Source organism: Myotis brandtii, unplaced genomic scaffold (genome assembly GCF_000412655.1).
Source record: "Myotis brandtii unplaced genomic scaffold, ASM41265v1 scaffold466, whole genome shotgun sequence".
Classification (NCBI taxonomy): Eukaryota; Metazoa; Chordata; class Mammalia; order Chiroptera; family Vespertilionidae; genus Myotis; species Myotis brandtii.
The window spans coordinates 3,357,282-3,376,174 of NW_005367809.1; the positions used below are offsets into that span (position 1 = coordinate 3,357,282).

The following is an 18,893-nucleotide window of genomic DNA, read 5'->3' on the forward strand; positions in this document are numbered from 1 at the left end:
GCGGCCCCGCCCGGTGGATACACTGCGCCTCCGCCTGGAAGATGGTCTCGTCAGGCTGGTTGGCGTGCTGCATGGCAATGGCGTGCGGGAACTCGGTCAGCATCCGCTGCTGGAACGCCTCCAGCCGCTCGTAGTCGTGCCCTCTGCACACGAACTCCTTGTTCTGCAGGCAGAATAAAGGACGAGCAAAATAAACGAACAGCCCAGCTGGCCCACGTGGCTCAGTGGTTGAGCGTCGACCTATGAACCTGGAGATCACAGTTCGATTCCCCGTCAAGCACATGCACGGGTTGCGGGCTCGATCCCCAGTGTGGGGTGTGCAGGAGGCAGCCGATCAGTGATTCTCTCTCCTCATTGATGTTTCTCTCTCTCCCTCTCCCTTCCTCTCTGAAATCAATAAAAATATATTTTAAAAAACAACTAACAAACAACACAAGAATGGATTCCCAGATATGAGAACAGACAGACAGACAGTTGGGGAGGGGGGAGGGGGCCGCCGAGACTGGGAGCTGGGTGAAAAAGGCGAAATGGCAGCACTGTCTGCAGCGTGGGACCTGGACCCCTGCCAGGCCTGCACTCTCTCTAACGCCAACGCTGAGGGTGGCCCGCTGAAGTGAAGAGTAAGAACCGGTCCCCCAAGGGAAACAACCCTAATGACCAAAGGTGGCTCATCCATCCAGCAAACTTCGAAACTCAGGACGCAGAAACCACAAGATTGGTTGGTATCTTGGGGAAGTATTCAAAACCAGGCATTCTACCTGAGGATGGGGTTTGCAAAGTAAAAAGTGAAAAGAAGTGTGTGTGGGGGGTGTCAACTGGGGAAAAAGAAGACATATGTAAAACTTTAGACAATAAAAATAAATAAATAGGAAATAAAAAATAAATTTAAAAAAATGCGAAAAAGGCCCTAACCGGTTTGGCTCAGTGGATAGAGCGTCGGCCTGGGGACTGAAGGGTCCCAGGTTCGATTCCGGTCAAGGGCATGTACCTTGGTTGCGGGCACATCCCCAGTAGGGGGTGTGCAGGAGGCAGCTGATCAATGTTTCTCACTCATCGATGTTTCTAATTCTCTATTCCTCTCCCTTCCTCTCTGTAAAAAACCAATAAAATATATATTTTTTTAAAAAGTGAAAAGAAGTCTCCTGATGTGCTCACTTGTCTGAAAAGGGAACAGGGCCAGTCACAGCTCAGCTCTGAGGGTCGTGGTATCTACCGGGTGTCCCCACACAAAATGCAGACACACTTTAACAGCTGATAACTCAATTTTAACAATGAAATGTATTTTAATAAACACTGCCTTTATAATTATTCAAAGTGTATATATATTTTGGGGGAACACCCTATATATTAGAAGTATGAAAGCGAACTAAATAGTACACGACTCACTCTTAAGAAAAATGGAAATTTTTTCCCATAAAATCCAACCCTGAAGAACTCTGGTTCCAGGCGCTGCTGGTCCATAATCTTGTCGTACAGAGAAGCCTCCATCATCTGGGGAAGCAAGGAGACATCCGGTCAGTCCTCCCCTCTTCCAGCTCCTCCACCTCACAGCACAGGACATTTCCTCTGCCACAGGAGCACTTTGCTTTCGTTCTCGGGCTGCTCGCTGACCTGCTTAAAGCCTAGGTGTGTTAGGACATGATCTCGCCGGAGAAGATGGTTTCTATGCGCACAGTCCATCGGGGCAATGTTTTCCTCCCAGTGAAGTAAAAATGAGCATGAACCATGAGAAGCAACCTTTCTGGGGAATTCTCGTGCCAGGTGTACTCACCTGGGGGCTTGCTTCTCCTCAAACACGGAACTCAGGACATCTGGGAGGTGCACACTTGCTCAGGTTGGATGGGGATAAACTGACCAACCAAAGCAGAGGAGGCGTGGCTCAGTGGTTGAGTGTCAACCCTTGAACCAGGAGGTCGTGGTTCGATTCCCAGTCAGGTGTTTTCTCGTTAGGAGAATTATCCATGACCCGTGGACATGAAACACCACGCGGCCAACGGCCAACTCCTGCCGGCTGAAGGACCTCTTGGTGTGTGTGGCGGGGGGGGGGGGGGGGAGTAGGGGTTTGACATGAGCTGTTAAAGGTTAACAACACCATCGCTTCAACTGCTGCCTCGAAATTAAAAGGCAACATCATCCCCTCTTTTTTTAAATGTAGAAGCTGAGGATCCCATTTTAGAGACCAGAGGAACTTAAGGACGCGGAGGGCCCGGGGCGGAGGGGGAGGTGCCTGGCTGAGTCGGAGGGAAGGGAGAGTAAAACCTTTGTGAACACAGAGAACACCAAACTCCTAGAGTTCTTGGGTGGACCCTGGTTTAGGTTTAGCAAATACAAACACATCTCTGAAGCTAAGGAGAGGTAACAACGATAGACTTTAGCCCCAGAATATTTAAAAAATGGGTCAGTTAGCCATTCCTACTATTTTGCTTCGTGGACTATGGGACTAAGGAGGATATATCGCTACAGAGACTTGTGTCCACGTGGGAAGCCCTTCCCAGTTGGGGTTTCCTCAGTGAAGTATTAATCCCGGCTCAGACTGTGTGTTCGGATTGGGGGTTAGCCTAGATCAGCGGTTTTCCACCCAAGTGCCGCAAGAACTGTGAACCCCGCAACACCTGCCTCGGTAGTCAGGGCCACTGACCTCTTTCCCTCTGACTGTCCAATGCGAAAATGACAACAGTCAACACAACAACAGCCATCTGGTGTGAATGAATCAAAATCACACTGTTATTTTTGGTCAGATCGGCAAAAAATATACTTTCTGTTGTGGGCCTCGTCCAGGGCTCACTGTTGTGTCCTCCTCAAAGCACCACAGAGCAATGAGCGGTTTCTCTGCACGAGAGCTGGGCAGCCGAGGAAAGCCTGTCCTCAGTCCTCCCCGGAGGCATGTCGAGGGGCCAGACACAACGTCAGACGGGGAAGCTCACAGCAGAGGGCGCCACGCGGCCCGCGCCCTGCCTTACCCGCATTTTGCTCAGGTTCCGGTAGTCATAGTAGCTCTCGTACTGCTCTGCGATCTTCCGGCACAGGACGATGCCGTTCTCCCAGCACTGCGGGCCAACGGGCACAGTTAGTGATCGCCCACACTTGCTTACTTCCACCCCGAGGTCGGCGGGGACCGCCTTCCATCACCGAGCCTCACTTCATCCCTATGACCTGCCATTAACAGGATCACTGGAGCTTTAAGCACGGAGACAGCATGTAATTAACATGTAAATTATTAAAAGTCCTGCCTGACCCTAACTGGTCTGGCTCAGTGGATAGAGTGTCGGCCTGTGGACTGAAGGGTCCCAGGTTCGATTCCGGTCAAGGGCATGTACCTTGGTTGCAGGCACATCCCCAGTAGGGAGTGTGCAGGAGGCAGCTGATCGATGTTTCTAACTATCCCTTCCTCTCTGTGAAAAATCAATAAAATATATTTTTTTTTTAAAAAAAGAAAAGAAATAGAGAGAGCAAATGAGGGAGAAGGAGAAGAAGGTGACAGTTATAGGGAAAAAAGAAGTTAGCTGGTTTAGAACAAATGCATGTTCAAATTTTTAAAGATATCTCAGGGCTTCCTGGATTCCTTGCATTATTTCCTCACTACTAATGATGATTCTCTCTCATCACTGATGTTTCTCTCTCTCTCTCTCCCTCTCCCTTCCTCTCTGAAATCAATAAAAAGGTATTTTGTTAAAAAGTCTTTCCTGCTGTTAGGAGGATCACTGGGGCTTTAAGCATGGAGACAGCATGTAACTAACGTGTCCGTTATTAAAAGTCTTTAGGAAGCATGAAATGGCAATGCACCCCCACCGGAGGAGGTGGCAACCATGAGCCGAATGAAGGGACCGAGGCACCAGCGCAGTCGCCCAGGGCCACTCACCTTGCCCCTGTCGAAGTTCTGGATGATGGCCAGGTGCAGGTGCTCCTTGCGCTGCCACTCGGTCTGCGCCGGGTAGCTCAGGAACTCGCGCAGCGGCCGGTCCGACCACTCTAGCAGCTCATCGTACAGCAGGAGGGTGTAGGCGGCCTCTGCAAGGCAGCGGGGAGCAAAGTCCAGATGGGCCCTGCAGCCGCCCCTCAAGGGGGGCCAGTTCGTGACAAAGAGGGGACAACACTACTTTCTGAATTTCATGATATTCCAGAAAAGTGCCCAGAATGTATGAATATATACAATGGCAGGTTAGTGAATGCTGACTTTCTCGAAGATGGAATCATCAGAGATTTGCATGTAATTGTTTGGTTCCCTGTATTCATTCATTCATTCATTCATTCATTCACAGAACCCTACAGAGAAGTTCTCCATCCATTTCACTTTCTCCAGGAACTCACAGAAACGAAGACAGAAGGGAGACGGGTAAAATGTTATAGGGGAAATAGAAAAGAAACAAAAAAAAATGTTATAGGGAAAAGGACTCATTTCTTATGACTTTGGGGAAAATAAAAACTACAAACAAATTAAAGAGTTCTTCCATCTCCAAAATATACCCAGCTAGATTTGGACTTTGTTTAGAGAACCAGAATAGACCTGCTATATATCTGCAGGAACTGTCCTCCGTTGCTTCTCTTGCTTCTTTTTTTATGGACTTTAAGTACAACAAGCCTACAAGGTTTTTTTCCCACAGATATAGAAACTAGGTTGAGCATTTCTCTCAAAATCTGGCTACCAGCTACTTAAAAATGACCATTTAAACTCTCAGGCAACATGATCAGCTAAGAAACCAAAATTCTCAGCATGTCTGTGGGGCCATCATTGTATGTAGATGGAATACATATGACAGCTACCACATAAAGTGGGGAAGACAAAGGGACCTCTACGGCTGTAAACTTTCCACATTTAACTTTAGGTGATGAAATACTAACTGAGTAGACTGAAAAGTTAGGGATACATTTTGTAACACCCAAAACAACCTCGAAAAAAAGATGCTAAGAAATATAGTTAAAAAGCCAGCATACAAATTAAAATGAAATACCAAAAATACATAAATAAATCCAATCTATACTAATAAAGGGTAATATGCTAATTAGGGTGGATGTCTTCCGGACGTCCATCGGGACAAAACCACAGTGGCTGCGAGGCCTGGGGCTCAGGCAGCCATGGACTCATGGCAGCCATGGGCTCAGGCAGCCGTGGACTCATGACAGCTGTGGGTTCAGGCAGCCATGGACTCATGACAGCCGTGGGCTCAGGCAGCCGTGAGCCACTGTGGCTGCAAGACCCTGGGCTCAGGCCTCACAGCTGCTGCGGCCAGCAGTGGCAGCAGCAGCAGGGTGATGGGGGCGGCGCCTTCCCCTGATCAGCCTGGTCGCCTCCCGCAGAGGGAGGCCAGACTGCGGCTTAGGCTGGGGGCCAAGGCACAGGTAGTTAGGGGTGATCAGGCCAGCAGGGGAGCAAGTTAGGGGCGAACAGGCCAGCAGGGGAGCAAGGTAGGGGCAATCAGACTGGCAGGCAGAGGGGTTAGGGGCAATCAGGCAGGCAGGCAGGTGAGTGGTTAGGAGCCAGCAGTCCCAGATTGCGAGATGGAGATCGGGCCTAAACCGGTAGTCGGACATCCCCTGAGGGGTCCCAGATTTGAGAGGGTGCAGGCTGGGCTGAGGCCCCCCGCCCATGCACAAATTTTGTGCACTGGGCCTCTAGTTTAAAATAAATTTCCATTATTAAAAAATAGGTGGTTCTTTATCTGATATGGAGGCTGGGACACAGAGAACAAAAGACAATCAATTACATAAGAAATAAATTTCAATTTTAAAGCAGAAATGCTTGAGCCCTAATTCCAAAAAGGAGAGGACTTACAGTGTCTCACATACCAGGGTCCACCCTCCCCGGCCGGAGCCCAAGACAGAATTACCTGTGAAGTTCTGTGCCTTGAGGTGCAGGTCGTAGAGTTTGTGGATGTAGCGGATGTACATCTCTTCCTTGTTCAGTTCCGTCTTATAAAAGTTCTGGGGGAAAAAAAGTACAAGCGTAGAGAGTTGCTCAACAGTTAGGCCGGCAAATATCTGCCTTTTACTCTGCTGAGGTGTCATGAAATTGAACCAAAAGAATGGATTGTTCGTATAAATGCCTTTAACAATGTGTAGTACGGAGGCCCAGGGGCATGTTGTTATTCAACACCGGCTGTGCTCAACAGGACCTAGCGACTGGATGCGCTGGAAATGTCTGCGGTGTTATCACCACTGATGAACATAGCCTTAGTGACTATCATTTTTTTGTTAGTTTTGCTGCCAATGGACAGTCAGCCTATTCAACTAAAATCGTGAAATATGTAACAGACTAACCTGTTTATTAAAGTTAATTAGTGATATCCAAAGGCGTTTCAAGTTTCAAACACATGTTTACTCGAAGGAAAAATAAGACACATCGGTAAGGCTGAGTCAAAACAACGCAAATGCAATTTTTCCTTCCGAAGATCATGTGAAGGTGGGAAAGAAAGGCTCTTTGTTGTTGGGGTGTTATGAGAGCTCCTTTGTGCTGGAGTTTAAATGTTTCCAGTTGATGTACAAAACATAAATGGATTGATAACAAGGTATTTTGTTTCAAATTATTATGGAGACAAGCTTATTGAAAATATTCATATAAAAAGTAGCTTGATCTTCCTAAATTTCCCTAACACATTTTAATGTTATCAGAGACTCAACTTGAAGGTAACCTGGGCCCATGCTCTTGGCATTTAAAGGTACATCACCATCCTGGCTGGTTATATCAGTGGTTAGAGTACCAGCCCTTGGACTGAAGGCTCACGGATTTGATTCCAGTTAAGGGCATGTATCTCGGTTACAGGCTCCATCCCCGGCCCTGGTCAGGGCGCATGCAGGAGGCAACCAATCGATGTCTCTCTCTCTCATTGATGTTTCTGTCTCTCTACCCTCCTTTCCACTGTCTCTAAAAATCAGTGGGAAAAAATATCCTCCTGTGAGGATTAACCAAAAATAAATAAATAAATAAATAGATAGATAGATAAATAAATAAATAAATGCAGGTACATTATCCGCATCCACCTCTAGTCCTTCACAACGTGAGCAAGGGCCCTTCCTCCCTGAAGGTGGTACATAGAGCACATGAAGTCCGATTCCAGCAGAAGCGTGGCACGGTGAGACTCAGATGCGCTCTTTCCAAAGAGCCCTTGGAGGTGACATCCTGGCTAGAGCACTGGGACGCCTATCATTGTGGGCCCTGGTTTCGGATGATGCTACTTGGGATGAGGAATAAGGAAAATGTGTGGCGATGGGAACACATCTGATGACTTGAAGAAGTGACAGGTTTTTCCACGGGGGACAGGCCACGGATTTTCCACGTTTTTGGAGCTGATTCGTTAGAGAGGGCTTTGGTAACGGGCTGAACTAGCTAATGTGGCTCGTAATACTGAACTTGAGCTTGAAGCCTGAGGACCATCTGCCCATGCCCTTCCTGAATACCACCACCCAGGAGTCCATTCTTCACTATGAGGGCTCTCCTATCCTTGAGACATGGACATGTAATTGAATAACATTTTTTCCAATTTGTATCATTATCCTCTCCCTGTTCTTCTCCTGTAGATCTTGGCATTCTTTTTTTTAAGAAATATATTTTTATGATTTTAGAGAGGAAGGGAGAGGGAGATAGAAACATCAATGATGAGAGAGGATCACTGATCGGCTCCCTCCTGCACGTCCCACACTGGGGATCGAGTCCACAACCCAAGCACAGGGAATCGAACTGTGACCTCCTGGTTCATAGGTTGACACTCAACCACTGAGCTACGCTGGTCGGGCAATCTTGGCATTCTTTAAACAACCAAGTAAATAACGCCATTCACAGCTCCCATTATAACTCAAATCATTTCAATTAGCAAGCAGTGTTGTAGCATCAACACACATCTAACATCCCACAGCAGATTTTTACGTTACTAAAGGATGATTTGCTCTAATAGCTATCTGGTAAGAAGCGGCTTTCTTTGAGAACAAAAATAAGACTCACTCTGGAAATGAATAGTTCTTTAAAAAAACAGAATGATCTCTCCCATCAGCAGAGGAGAATATGCACATATGTCTGGGGAAACGGGTGACACCGAGAACAAAACAATAATTACATTTCCCAGCATGAGTCATGACAAGGATTATGCACTTGTACGGCGAACACTCCAGTTAACGCTGGCAGCGTGAAGGAAGCCAGAGCTCTCCTGAGACAGTCTGGAGCTGATCTTCCCCGAGGGGAAGAACATCTCTGAGAGGGAGTGAGCGGATGAACAGAACCATTTGCCGCTACAAAAACATCAAGAAGGTTCCAGATGGAGTATGAGCTAGAACGATTCACTTCCACGTCATAGGTTTTGCTCCTTTAATAAGAAGTATTCTTGCCCGGCCCATGTGGCTCAGTGGTTGAGCATCAATCTATGGACCAGGAGATCATGGTGCAATTCTGGGTCAGGGCACATGCCCAGGATGTGGGCTCGATCCCCAGTAGGGGGCGTGCAGGAGGCAGCCAGTCAATGATCCTCCTCATCATTGATGTTTCTATTTCTCCCTCTCCCATCCGATCGAAAATCAATAAATATATATTTAAAAACAAAACTGAACTCAATACAACAAGACCGGAGCCAATGAACAGACAAGACAGAATCAGAGGGGGCAGAACATGCCTCCCAGGCAGAGGCCTATGCAGAGCAGCAAACTCGAGAGAGAGACAGAGTAGGAATACGTGCTCAGAACAGATGGTGTGGTTGCATTTATTTCTTTTTTTTTAAATATATTTTTTATTGATTTCAGAGAGGAAGGGAGAGGGAGAGATAGAAACATCAATGATGAGAGAGAATCATTGATTGGCTGCCTCCTGAATGCACCACACTGGGGACTGAGCTGCAATCTGGCATGTACCCGGACTGGGAATCAAACCATGACCTCCTGGTTCACAGGTTTATGCTCAAGCACTGAGCCACACTGGTCAGGCTCATTTTTCTTTAAAATAAGACAAAGAAGCCAAGACACTCACCAATTTAGAAATGGAAACAGTCGCATGGTCCCCTATTTCAAATTTGATTAAGGGGAATGATCAAAAGCATGAATTTACCCTTTTTGATCACTGAACAATGCATGTCTACGTGAACAATCATTTTTTTGCCCTGTGGTGAGAATATCACTCAATTTAATTGTTACTTACGAGACAGTTTAATATAAATGTGGTTTTCCCAGGGCAGTTCCAGTTTTGCCTGTTATCCTTACATGATATTTACTTTTACTCTCAAAAATATCCTGTTGGGCCTGGCCAGTGTGGCTCAGTGGTTGAGCGTTGACCCATGAACCAGGAGGTCACAGTTTGATTCCCGGTCAGGACACATGACCGAGTTGGGGGGCTCGATCCCCAGAAGGGGGTGTGCAGGAGGCATCCAATTAGTGATTCTCATCATTGATGTTTCTCCCTCTCTCTCTCCCCCTCTCCCTTCCTCTCTGAAATCAATTTTTTTTTTAAATGTCCTGTTGGGAGAGTAAGCTATATGATCACCCTACTTATAACCCAAGCCTTAACCATGGTGGCATCATACATTTAATTTGCAAAGAAGCTAGAAAGTGAAAACTGGCTTAATAGAAAAGAGCCATTTGGTCGCAAAAGAAGAGATCACTAATATTTATTACGATGGAAAGAAACTGTCTAAACAGAAGTACAAAGTCCTAGGGGACGCTGCTTGTTTCTAGAGAGTGACAAAGGATGACAGAGCCTGTTGAGACACAGGGGACAGATGGCTCCCACTGGGATCTCCAGGCTCTGCCTCCAGGCCCCGGGGCCACCGTGGTGTGTCTGCAAGGCTGGAGCAGGTAATTTCCTGGGATTTAATTCAACCTGAAGCTCGACAGACCTTTTTTATTTTATTTTTTAAATATATTTTTTATTGATTTCAGAGAGAGAGGGAGGGAGGGAGGGAGAGAGAGAGAGGGAGAGAGAGAGAGAGAAAGAAACATCAATGATGAGAGAGAATCATAGATCGGCTGCCACCTGCACGCCCCACACTGGAGATGGAGCCCCCAGCCCGGGCCTGTGCCCTGACCGGGAATCGAACTGTGACCACCTGGTTCATAGGTCAATGCTCAACCACTGAGCCACACTGGTGGGACTCGCTAGGCCTCCTTTAGATACACTTCTAAACTCTTCTAAGAAATATCGGATAAAAAAAACACTGTGGATCGAAACCAAACAAAACATAGTATTTCTGTAAAACAACACACGTTAGGCTCTGAGAAGGAAAGGGAGTGGGTGGGTCACTAACCAGAAGGCTCACTGTGCAGCCGATCTTCTTGCCATCCACCTCGCCCACCTTCATGCAGTCCCTGAAAACAGAGAACAACAGTCAGAACCCAGAGCGTCCTTCCCCGATGCACACACACTGATCTTTCAGGGAAGTAAGAGGCAGAAGGCTCAGGGACTGCAGCACCTGCCCCCAGGCAACTGCCCCAGGCTGCAGGATCTCAGGTGAGGGGTGACATACTCCTGAGCCTCCAGTGGGCAGCCCTCCCTCTCAGTGGGCGGGGCCTCGGGGGCGGGGCGAAGGTGTGGTATACGCCTCTAATGTGGGTGGAAAGGGGCGGGTGAGCCTGGCCATCAACAATAAGAATGAAGGTTCATTCTTGAAATAAAACAAAAACACCATGCATTCAAGTGGAGCAAACTGCTTGACCAGTTTAGATCATTTAAAAATTAAAAATAAAACGCTGTCTATGGAAGCAGCATGGTTGTCTAATTCTCCAACACTCCATCTTCACCCCGAAATGGATGGATCTGCTTACTGACTCTAATGGGCGAGTCCAGATAAAAACGAACAAAACCAAAACCCCTTTACTAACGGGCTCTGAGAACCCTCTCCATCCACTGAGACTTGGAAAGAACTGCCAACCAAAACAAAACAGAAAGAAAGAGGAGCGACACAGAAACGTCCTGAGCCAGCAGTGCACAGCCGTCATCTCAGGCCTCAGGTTCACGGCCATGGATCAGATCTCCGGTGGGGGGGGGGGAGCTCAGGTGTGTGAGGACTGTCCTCGACTCTGAGTCCCTAACCAGGGCGCAGCACACCTGGGAAATGGCACCCAACTCACCTGTAATCCAACAACCTCTCCATCAGACGAGTCACCGTGGCGATCAAGGAGACCCCACTCTCCCTCCATGTTTCCCGCTCGATTTTCTTCAGCAGACTGGAAAAGAGAGGACCCCGGGCATTTTCAACATTTATTTTTATCGGTCACCATGACGACCATTTTACTTTCATCAGCACCTTAAATGCCTTAGCAACCACAGCAACATCTTACAAGGAGCACAATTTGCAAACAATGTCTTACCTAGGATAGGGACCAAAGAGTGGAATTCTAATCCCGGAAGCATTGACAAAGCAAATGGATGTTTAGATTCTCCGAGTCATGAAATACGAACCCATGCACAGCATCAATTTCACACAGGCAAGCCCCGAGCAGCTCACACACGCTTTCTCCCAGCTTCTCCCTCCCGGGAGCAGGCTCGCACCTCCCCACAGCCCAGGACAGTGTGGCCAGCGGAGACAGCACACCTGTGAGTGCACTGTCAGGTCAGCCCTTGCTGTATTCCCGGGAAACCAGCTCCCTACCTCTCCGTGGAGCGCATCCTCATCCGAGCAGTTCTACCGCAGTGCAATGCCCCAGGAAAACCCTTGCACAGACGGAGTGACGTGTGGCGTTTTTTTCCTTTCACTTAGCATTTGCCCACTCAATACATATTGTACTGTCTGGTGCATGCAGGCAACAGCTTCATACATTGCGTCATTAATCACAGGGGACTTTCTATGGAGTGGTTACAGTGGGCAGGTGACAGGTACCAGACCACTGCCTCCTGCCTTCTCCCCTAACCTCAAGCACCTTGGGGCAGAGGCGCTATCTAAACACAACATAATAAGTCACAGCAATGAGCACCTATTTTACTCATTCCCGCGTCTCCTAGGGCAGCGGTTCTCAACCTGTGGGTCGCGACCCCTTTGGCGGTTGAACGACCCTTTCACAGGAGTCGCCTAAGACCATCCTGCATATCAGATATTTACATTACGATTCATAACAGTAGCAACATGACAGTTATGAAGTAGCAACGAAAATAATTTTATGGTTGGGTCACAACATGAGGAACTGTATTTAAAGGGCCAGAAGGTTGAGAACCACTGTCCTAGGGTGAAGCAGACACTGGCAGAGCCTGTAGGACTGAATCTGTCCCCGTGGTAAAAGGTGGACCTTGAGCAGGACCTGTGAAGACGCCTCCCTGCCCCTCTGGATGGAATAATCATCATTTCTGTCTAAAATCCTATGTCTCATCCTGGTTTCAGAAATAACCTAGAAAACACTTCTTACAAGTACCACCTAAGCCTGCTGTCTATTGTGCTTAGTGGAAAAAGAAGCAGGAAAGAAAAAAGCTATTTTGAGGGGGGCTGGGGCTATAGTCTCTCCCTTCTCCCCACTTCCAGCTATTGCCTCCCAGGGCCCAGCCTCTGTCTTGTCTCTGCATCTGTTGCCTACACCTTCCTGATCATTTTGGTTTTCAGGTTTATTCTGAGCTGTTTCCTAGATTGTGATTGGGGGGGGGGGGGGGGAGCATATGAAAGGACGGACTCGCCCTGACTGATCCCTCAGTTTCACTAAAATGTGTTTTCTTTACCGAGCCGGCATGGCTCAGTGGTTGAGTGTCAACCTATGAACCAGGAGGTCACAGTTCGATTCCCGGTCAGGGAACATACCCAGGTTGCGGGCTTGATCCCCAGTGTGGGGTATAGGAGGCGACCAATCAATGATTCTCTCCCATCTATCTTTCTCTCCCTCTCCCTTCCTCTCTGAAATCAATAAAAACCTTTTTTTTAAAAAAGTGTTTTCTTTTAAAAACAAAAACAACCCCTGAATAGCACTATTTCAGGCTCCAATGCCAAAGTGGAAGTGAGCCGAGTGCTGACATGGGCACTGCCTGCCCACGCCCTGCGGGTGCGGCAGCAGCCTTCCCGGTGCCAGCCCACACCTCACAGACTCCAGGGGCCGGGAGACAAAGGGCTCAGGTAAGCGAGCTAAAAATACAGGAGATTTCTTTCCCTTTGCACAGCCTCCCGGAGCAGTAAGACATCGGAGCTACACGCCCTCCTGCGAGAAGAGGCAGAGCTCTGCAGAGCACGCCTCCTCGAAGAGCCCAGCACCCAAAGGCGGGGGCTGAGACCAGAACCCAACTTATGGCCTTTGGCAGCCAGGCTGGTTCTTGGTGTCCAAGTTCCCCCTGCGATTTTACCTGACAGGAGACTCAGGGGAAGAGGAGGCAATTTAAAAAAAAAAAATTTCTATTGATTTCAGAGAGGAAGGGAGAGAGGGGGAGGTCTATGCTCAACCACTGAGCCACGCAGCTGGGCAAGAGGAGCCATCTCACCTGGTCCACAGTCATGCCCGTGCACCGTGCTGAGGACACAGAGACTCGTCTAAGGACAGCACAGGTGACGTCTTATTGCCAACAGACAAGCAATGAGACTCCACAGCGCGGGACTGCAGAATCCCACGACCCTGCGGGAGGGCTCCGTGCTCAGCGGCTTGGACCCATGAAGGAACGTTGGGGGAGGCCCTGGCCCTCCATCGCCCGCTCTGTCGGAACAGGACTGTGCTGAGGCCATTGCTCGTACCTTAAACACCTGTGCCTGCGCCTGCTCTTCATCCGCAGAAAAGGGTCACACACCTGAAGTGTAAGAGCTAATCCTGTCTGCAAACTACAACTTGGTGTGTGAGCACCAATAAAGGTCTCTGCCTGCATTACCCGGAGCAGCGTACGATAAAGCAGCGACTGCGGGAAAAGCTGAGATGGGAGTTACACCTTCTGGAAAGCTCCCCGAGGACCCCCAAGGCTGGGAGCACCCTGTGTGTTCCCACAGCACACCCACCGCCTCCCAGCCCCAGGCGAGTCCTGGCCCAGGAGGTGCTCAATCAGGCGCCATGACGCCTCAGGGCAGCCAGGGGGCCTCGCGTGGTTCTGATGCCCTGTTCTGATCCATCCCCTGGCGTCTGTGACCTGCAATGTCAGCATCTTTAAGAGTAATAAATCCTGACTGTTATTTCAGGGAGGTGCAGTCTGGGTAAATAAAGATGCTGCTGGGATTAGAGGAAGATGACGGGTTCCTGGGAAGGTGTCATACGAACGGAAAGTCTCGTTTTAACGCCACTTTAGCAAGTGCTGCCTTTTCAGAAGGCAGTGACCTGCCTTCAGTTTCTTAACTTTTTAAAAAATATATTTTTATTGATTTGGGAGGGAGGGAGGGAGGGAGGGGGAGAGAGAGAAACATCAACTAATTGGCTGCCTCCTGCCCCCTACCAGGGATCAAGCCTGCAACCCTGACATGTGCCCTGACCTGGGAATCGAACCCAGTGACCTCCTGGTTCATAGGTCAATGCGCAACCACTGAGCCACGCCTGTCCGGCACTTTCTGAACAAATTTTAAGAAGTTTTAGACATGAATTACAGAGAACAGATGAGATCGTCCCATGACAACGTGTGTTCCTACTTCATAATGTGCGCAGTGACTCACTGTGACTACACTAATTCATTGTGATTTCTATGACCAAAAAGTGCATATTATTGTTACCCAAAATATAATTACCATTTTCACTCTCTCTTCTGAGCCCAGGTAGTAATGATATGTAATTATCACTTCAGAATTTTATTTATTCCCAATATGCTTATCACAAAAGCACAAAAGAAAAATATTTGTGGTAACATTTCCAGTAATGTGTTAAAAGTCAACAAAAGAATAAAAATTTCCATTGAATGGATCAGGAACTTGTAACAGTCCTCATTACCGATGCTTAATATTTTAATTATTGGTTTCATTTCTATGCCAGGGCGTATCTGCTATTTCAAAATCACATTTATATATAAGCAACCCAAAATGCCACTATCAGGCCTTTACTAAAGTCAGGAAGAAGCACCTTAGAGCCAGGTGCATATTTATTACTCGTGCGAATTTCTTATGAAAATTAACCACAAAGCCCAAGGGCCTCATCACACGGAGTGCTTTCTCATTTTAGTGCTTTATTCAAACCAAGGACTCGTCACCGAAGCGAGAGCTGTGCTCAAAAGCAATTTGTGCTGTTGGACGAGGCTTTAATCAGCTCTGCGCTCCACTCCAGCTGTCAGCAGGCCCACACTCGGTGCCCAGGAGTGGAGGCGGGCGTGGGGAGGAATAACTGAAAGTGCCAGTGTAATGACAGCGTCGGAGGGAAATGGTGCTGTTCGGGACCCAGGACAAAGAGCGCACTTTGTCACCGCCACCCCACCCCACCGCCACCACCACCAGGAACCGGCACACCCTTTCTCCACTTGTCCTCTCAACATAATTTTTTTAAAAGCTTGGAGAATGATTCTGAATCAGGCAAGTTGAAATCTATCAGTCACTAATGATAGTTTTCAAACCTCTATATTTTCCTTTCCTTTCTTTCTTTTTTTTTTTTTGTTTTGTTAATCCTCACCCAAGGATATTTTTCCATTGATTTTTAGACAGAGTGGAAGAGAGAGGGAAAGACAGAAACGTCAATGTGAAAGAAACACATTGATTGGTGGCCTCCTGCATGAGCTCTAACCAAGGCCCAGGCTGGGGAGGAACCTGCAACCAAGGTATGTGTCCTTGACCAGAACCAAACCCAGGACGCTTCAGTCTACAGGCCGACGCTCTATCCACTGAACCACACCGGCCAGGGCTCCTCAATACTAGTATGTTCGTATATTGGGGCTCTACATCTGGGAGCAAGACATGAACGACAGAATTTATATCTGGCTCTCAGTATTAAAGCATGATGCTTCCTTTTAGGGGATACCTACACACTCAGGCGTACCCTAGGTTCGAAAAGGACTAAGACCCGTAGAAAGCTGGAGAGAAAACCAGGGTCAGAGTTAAATTCCTGAACACGCTTAGGTGTCCTCTCGGGCCCCTCACGGTGGAGGAGGACCTGGCCAGCCGTTCATCCGGGGACTGTGCTCACGTCTATTGAGGACAACCTCAGAGCCCCTCTATCCTCCATGTGAATCCCCATTGAAAGGACTTGCTTCTGTGACGTTCTGATGGGAAACACTTAGGAAGCAGCTGGCAATGCTGAGGGAGCCCTCAGCACGCAGAAGGGATGGAGCCTGGGAACAGGTGAAGGTGCATATCCCAGCAGCTGAGCAGCAGGGGCTGTGGCTTTGGGGAGCACTGAGCCCCAACAATAATCACACCACTTTGGGGGGCTCCTCCACTCTTAACCCTATTTAAACGCATTACCCTCCAGGCCTGGTTCTCACGTTATTAGACAGGAAAAGAGCGAGATCTGTTGTAGAACACGTGACCTGAGCTAGTTAGAGATTAAAATGAGACGACATGTTCAATCAATGATATAAAACCCATCATCCAGAGTCAGGCCACGACCTGAGTTCCTCCCGCCACACCGGCCCAGCACACCCGTGTGGCCACACTGTCTGCGGCTCTAGGCTGCCTAAGGTGACACGTGATCCCCGGGCAGGACCAGTGGAGACGAACCGTTACTCACATACTGTTGAAGAGCTCCCGGTAGGTTTCGTCCCCTTTGCCTTCTGACATCAGGCTATCCAGTTTGTCGATGAGCTTGGCTTCCACCTGCAACACACCCAACAGTGCTCTCTCTCTGCTCCCCTGGGCAAGGGGCGTTTCTAGGCAAATGGAAACAAAGGTATGTGCCCAAGAGGAAAAGTAATGGTCTGGTCGGATTGTGTGGAAGTGACGAGATCGGTTGGGTTAAGAGGAGACAGAATCCTAAGGGGCTCATTCAGATGGAGCATCGGGACTTACACGCCCCGCGGGGCTGCTCTGGCTGCTGCCAGAACCAAATACTTGCAGCCCAGCTTCAACATTGGAGCCCTTTTCTAGGAGCTATAAGCACTGGCAAGGCTCATTTCTTTTCTCTCTTTTTTTAAAAAAAAATCACTATACATATATAGAAACATTCATTTATATCTTTGTGTTTTCTATCTATTTTCTTTCTCAAAACAGGATGAGGTTGCATGAATCTTTGCTGAAAGTGAGAAGCTGGCCCGTCCACGGACAGATGGCAGATCCTATAGAAATGCTCCAAGTCAGCACTAAGCAGAGAGAGAGAGAGAGAGAGAGAGAGAGAGAGAGAACATATTTCCTGAAAACTGTGGTCCAAACCCTCCTATGCTCCAGCATGGAAACCCTGCAAGGCTGCCACTGGGAAGGCGGACGGTGCCCCCAGCCAGCAGGAGACAGAAGATGAAACAAGCTGGCTGCCGGGGACGGAAACAGCGGGGCTGGAGGATGCTGTCTGCCTGGGTGGCAGGTCTAAGCCCAATGGACCCTCTGAATCACATTGAATCAGGGGATAAAGGCAAAAGGGCCTAAGAGTGGGTCCCCCAACACGATTTTTAAATAGCTTCTCATTCACCTATTCTCTTCCTTGAAAATAAATGCAGATATTGATGCAGGTGAGAGGCCATGCTTTTGGGGACAGGGCGGTTCGACAGAGGCTCTCAGCTTGCTGGTGGAGCTGACGGAGGTTTTTGTCGGGTTTGAGAAAGGCATGAAGTGAGGACAAGTCCTCCCATCGGTGAGTGTATACAGGTGTGGACAGGTGAGTGTGGACAGGTGAGTACAGTGACTTTGTGAACAGGAAGTAGGCCTAGTATCTGCAACTTGAGGGCAGAAGCAGCTGGTTTCTCATGCAATCTGCTTCTGGAATAAGAACCTGCATCTTTGCAAAACGGGACCAGACCTCTGGGAACCTACGTCTCTTCGGAAGAGCCTTTGCAAGAATTTCCACCGCTTTCTACTTTAAAAGAATTCTCGATGCTTTGAGCAAAGAGCAATAACACACACTGTGCATCAGATGCTCAAAGCTAAGCCGTTCCCCAAATACACCATGCAGACCGCTGTGAGCGCAATGGTTTTAAGATTCATTAACCTTCTGATTTGCCCACGCTGTGTCCAACTGAGAGCAAAGAAAGTCCCTGCCCATCCTTAAACACAGACCCGGCAAATCACAGAATTTTTTAGCTGAAAGGGTATGAAATGGGTTTTTCAGGGCTTTCCGGACGCTCAGGGGGTCGTAGGACCAGCAAAGTGTCCGTGGCCACCTGGCTGGGAGGGCGGCCAGGCTGGAATCTGCTCTGCCGATGGCTAATGGGGTGTTCATTTCCCAGCTCCAAGAAGTGAACGGGAGGTCTCCCCCAGGCCGAGGGCCCTGCCTACCTGCTTGAAGTTGCCACTCCGCCTCTGCTCCCAGTCCATCATGTCGTGGAAAATCGGAATCATGACGTTCCGCAGGTCCGGCTGTGGAATCAAGGTCACCTCCAGGAAGGGCCCGATCAGGGCAGGGATGAAATGAAGCTTGTGCTCCCCTAAGGCAATGAAATGTTTGCATCTCAGTATATTTAGAAAATTAATATAGTAATACTTGTTTAAAACTATTAATATAGTAACACTATTAAAACTATTGCAAGCATAGTCATCTCAATGACAACTGTCTCCCCAAGCAAGGAAATATTTCCCTAAGCACATATGTAAACAGTAAGTTTCAATGTGTTGGTATTTCTCCATTGTTATTAAAAACGAGAGAATTCATTTTTTCAGTTAAAAAAAGGCCATAAGGTACAATGAAAAGTTATAGAAGTCCTCAGGAATTGGTGAAACATACTACTCAACACTCACACATTGGAATTTTTATGCTGCCATTAAAAACGAGGTGGAAGGACGACACAGGGAAAGTTATTCCACAGAATTAACGAAAAAAGTAAGGCACGTTACTGTACGGACAGGCACGTCTTTCATTTTAAAAAAACAAACATGTGATAGAAGAGAACACGGTATCCCCAAAGGTTATCCACAGTGTGGAGGCGGGGGGCCACCCCGGAAGACAGCAGCCCTTCCCGTGGCACCTGCGGTCTTCCGTGCTGA

At 48.2% G+C, this 18,893-nt stretch overlaps 1 protein-coding gene across 1 annotated transcript in view; it reads right to left on the reverse strand.

Annotated features, from left to right (window-relative positions):
* DOCK4 (dedicator of cytokinesis 4) overlaps positions 1–18,893 on the reverse strand; it is a 198,090-nt gene that overhangs the window by 22,110 nt on the left and 157,087 nt on the right. The window contains exons 31-39 of the mRNA XM_014547168.1: positions 18,189–18,337; positions 16,495–16,580; positions 11,038–11,133; positions 10,215–10,275; positions 5,826–5,919; positions 3,860–4,008; positions 2,961–3,047; positions 1,387–1,491; positions 22–163 (exon numbers count right to left, since the gene is read on the reverse strand). Coding sequence (XP_014402654.1) covers positions 22–163; positions 1,387–1,491; positions 2,961–3,047; positions 3,860–4,008; positions 5,826–5,919; positions 10,215–10,275; positions 11,038–11,133; positions 16,495–16,580; positions 18,189–18,337 — 969 coding nt within the window. The remainder of the gene's footprint in view (positions 1–21; positions 164–1,386; positions 1,492–2,960; positions 3,048–3,859; positions 4,009–5,825; positions 5,920–10,214; positions 10,276–11,037; positions 11,134–16,494; positions 16,581–18,188; positions 18,338–18,893) is intronic.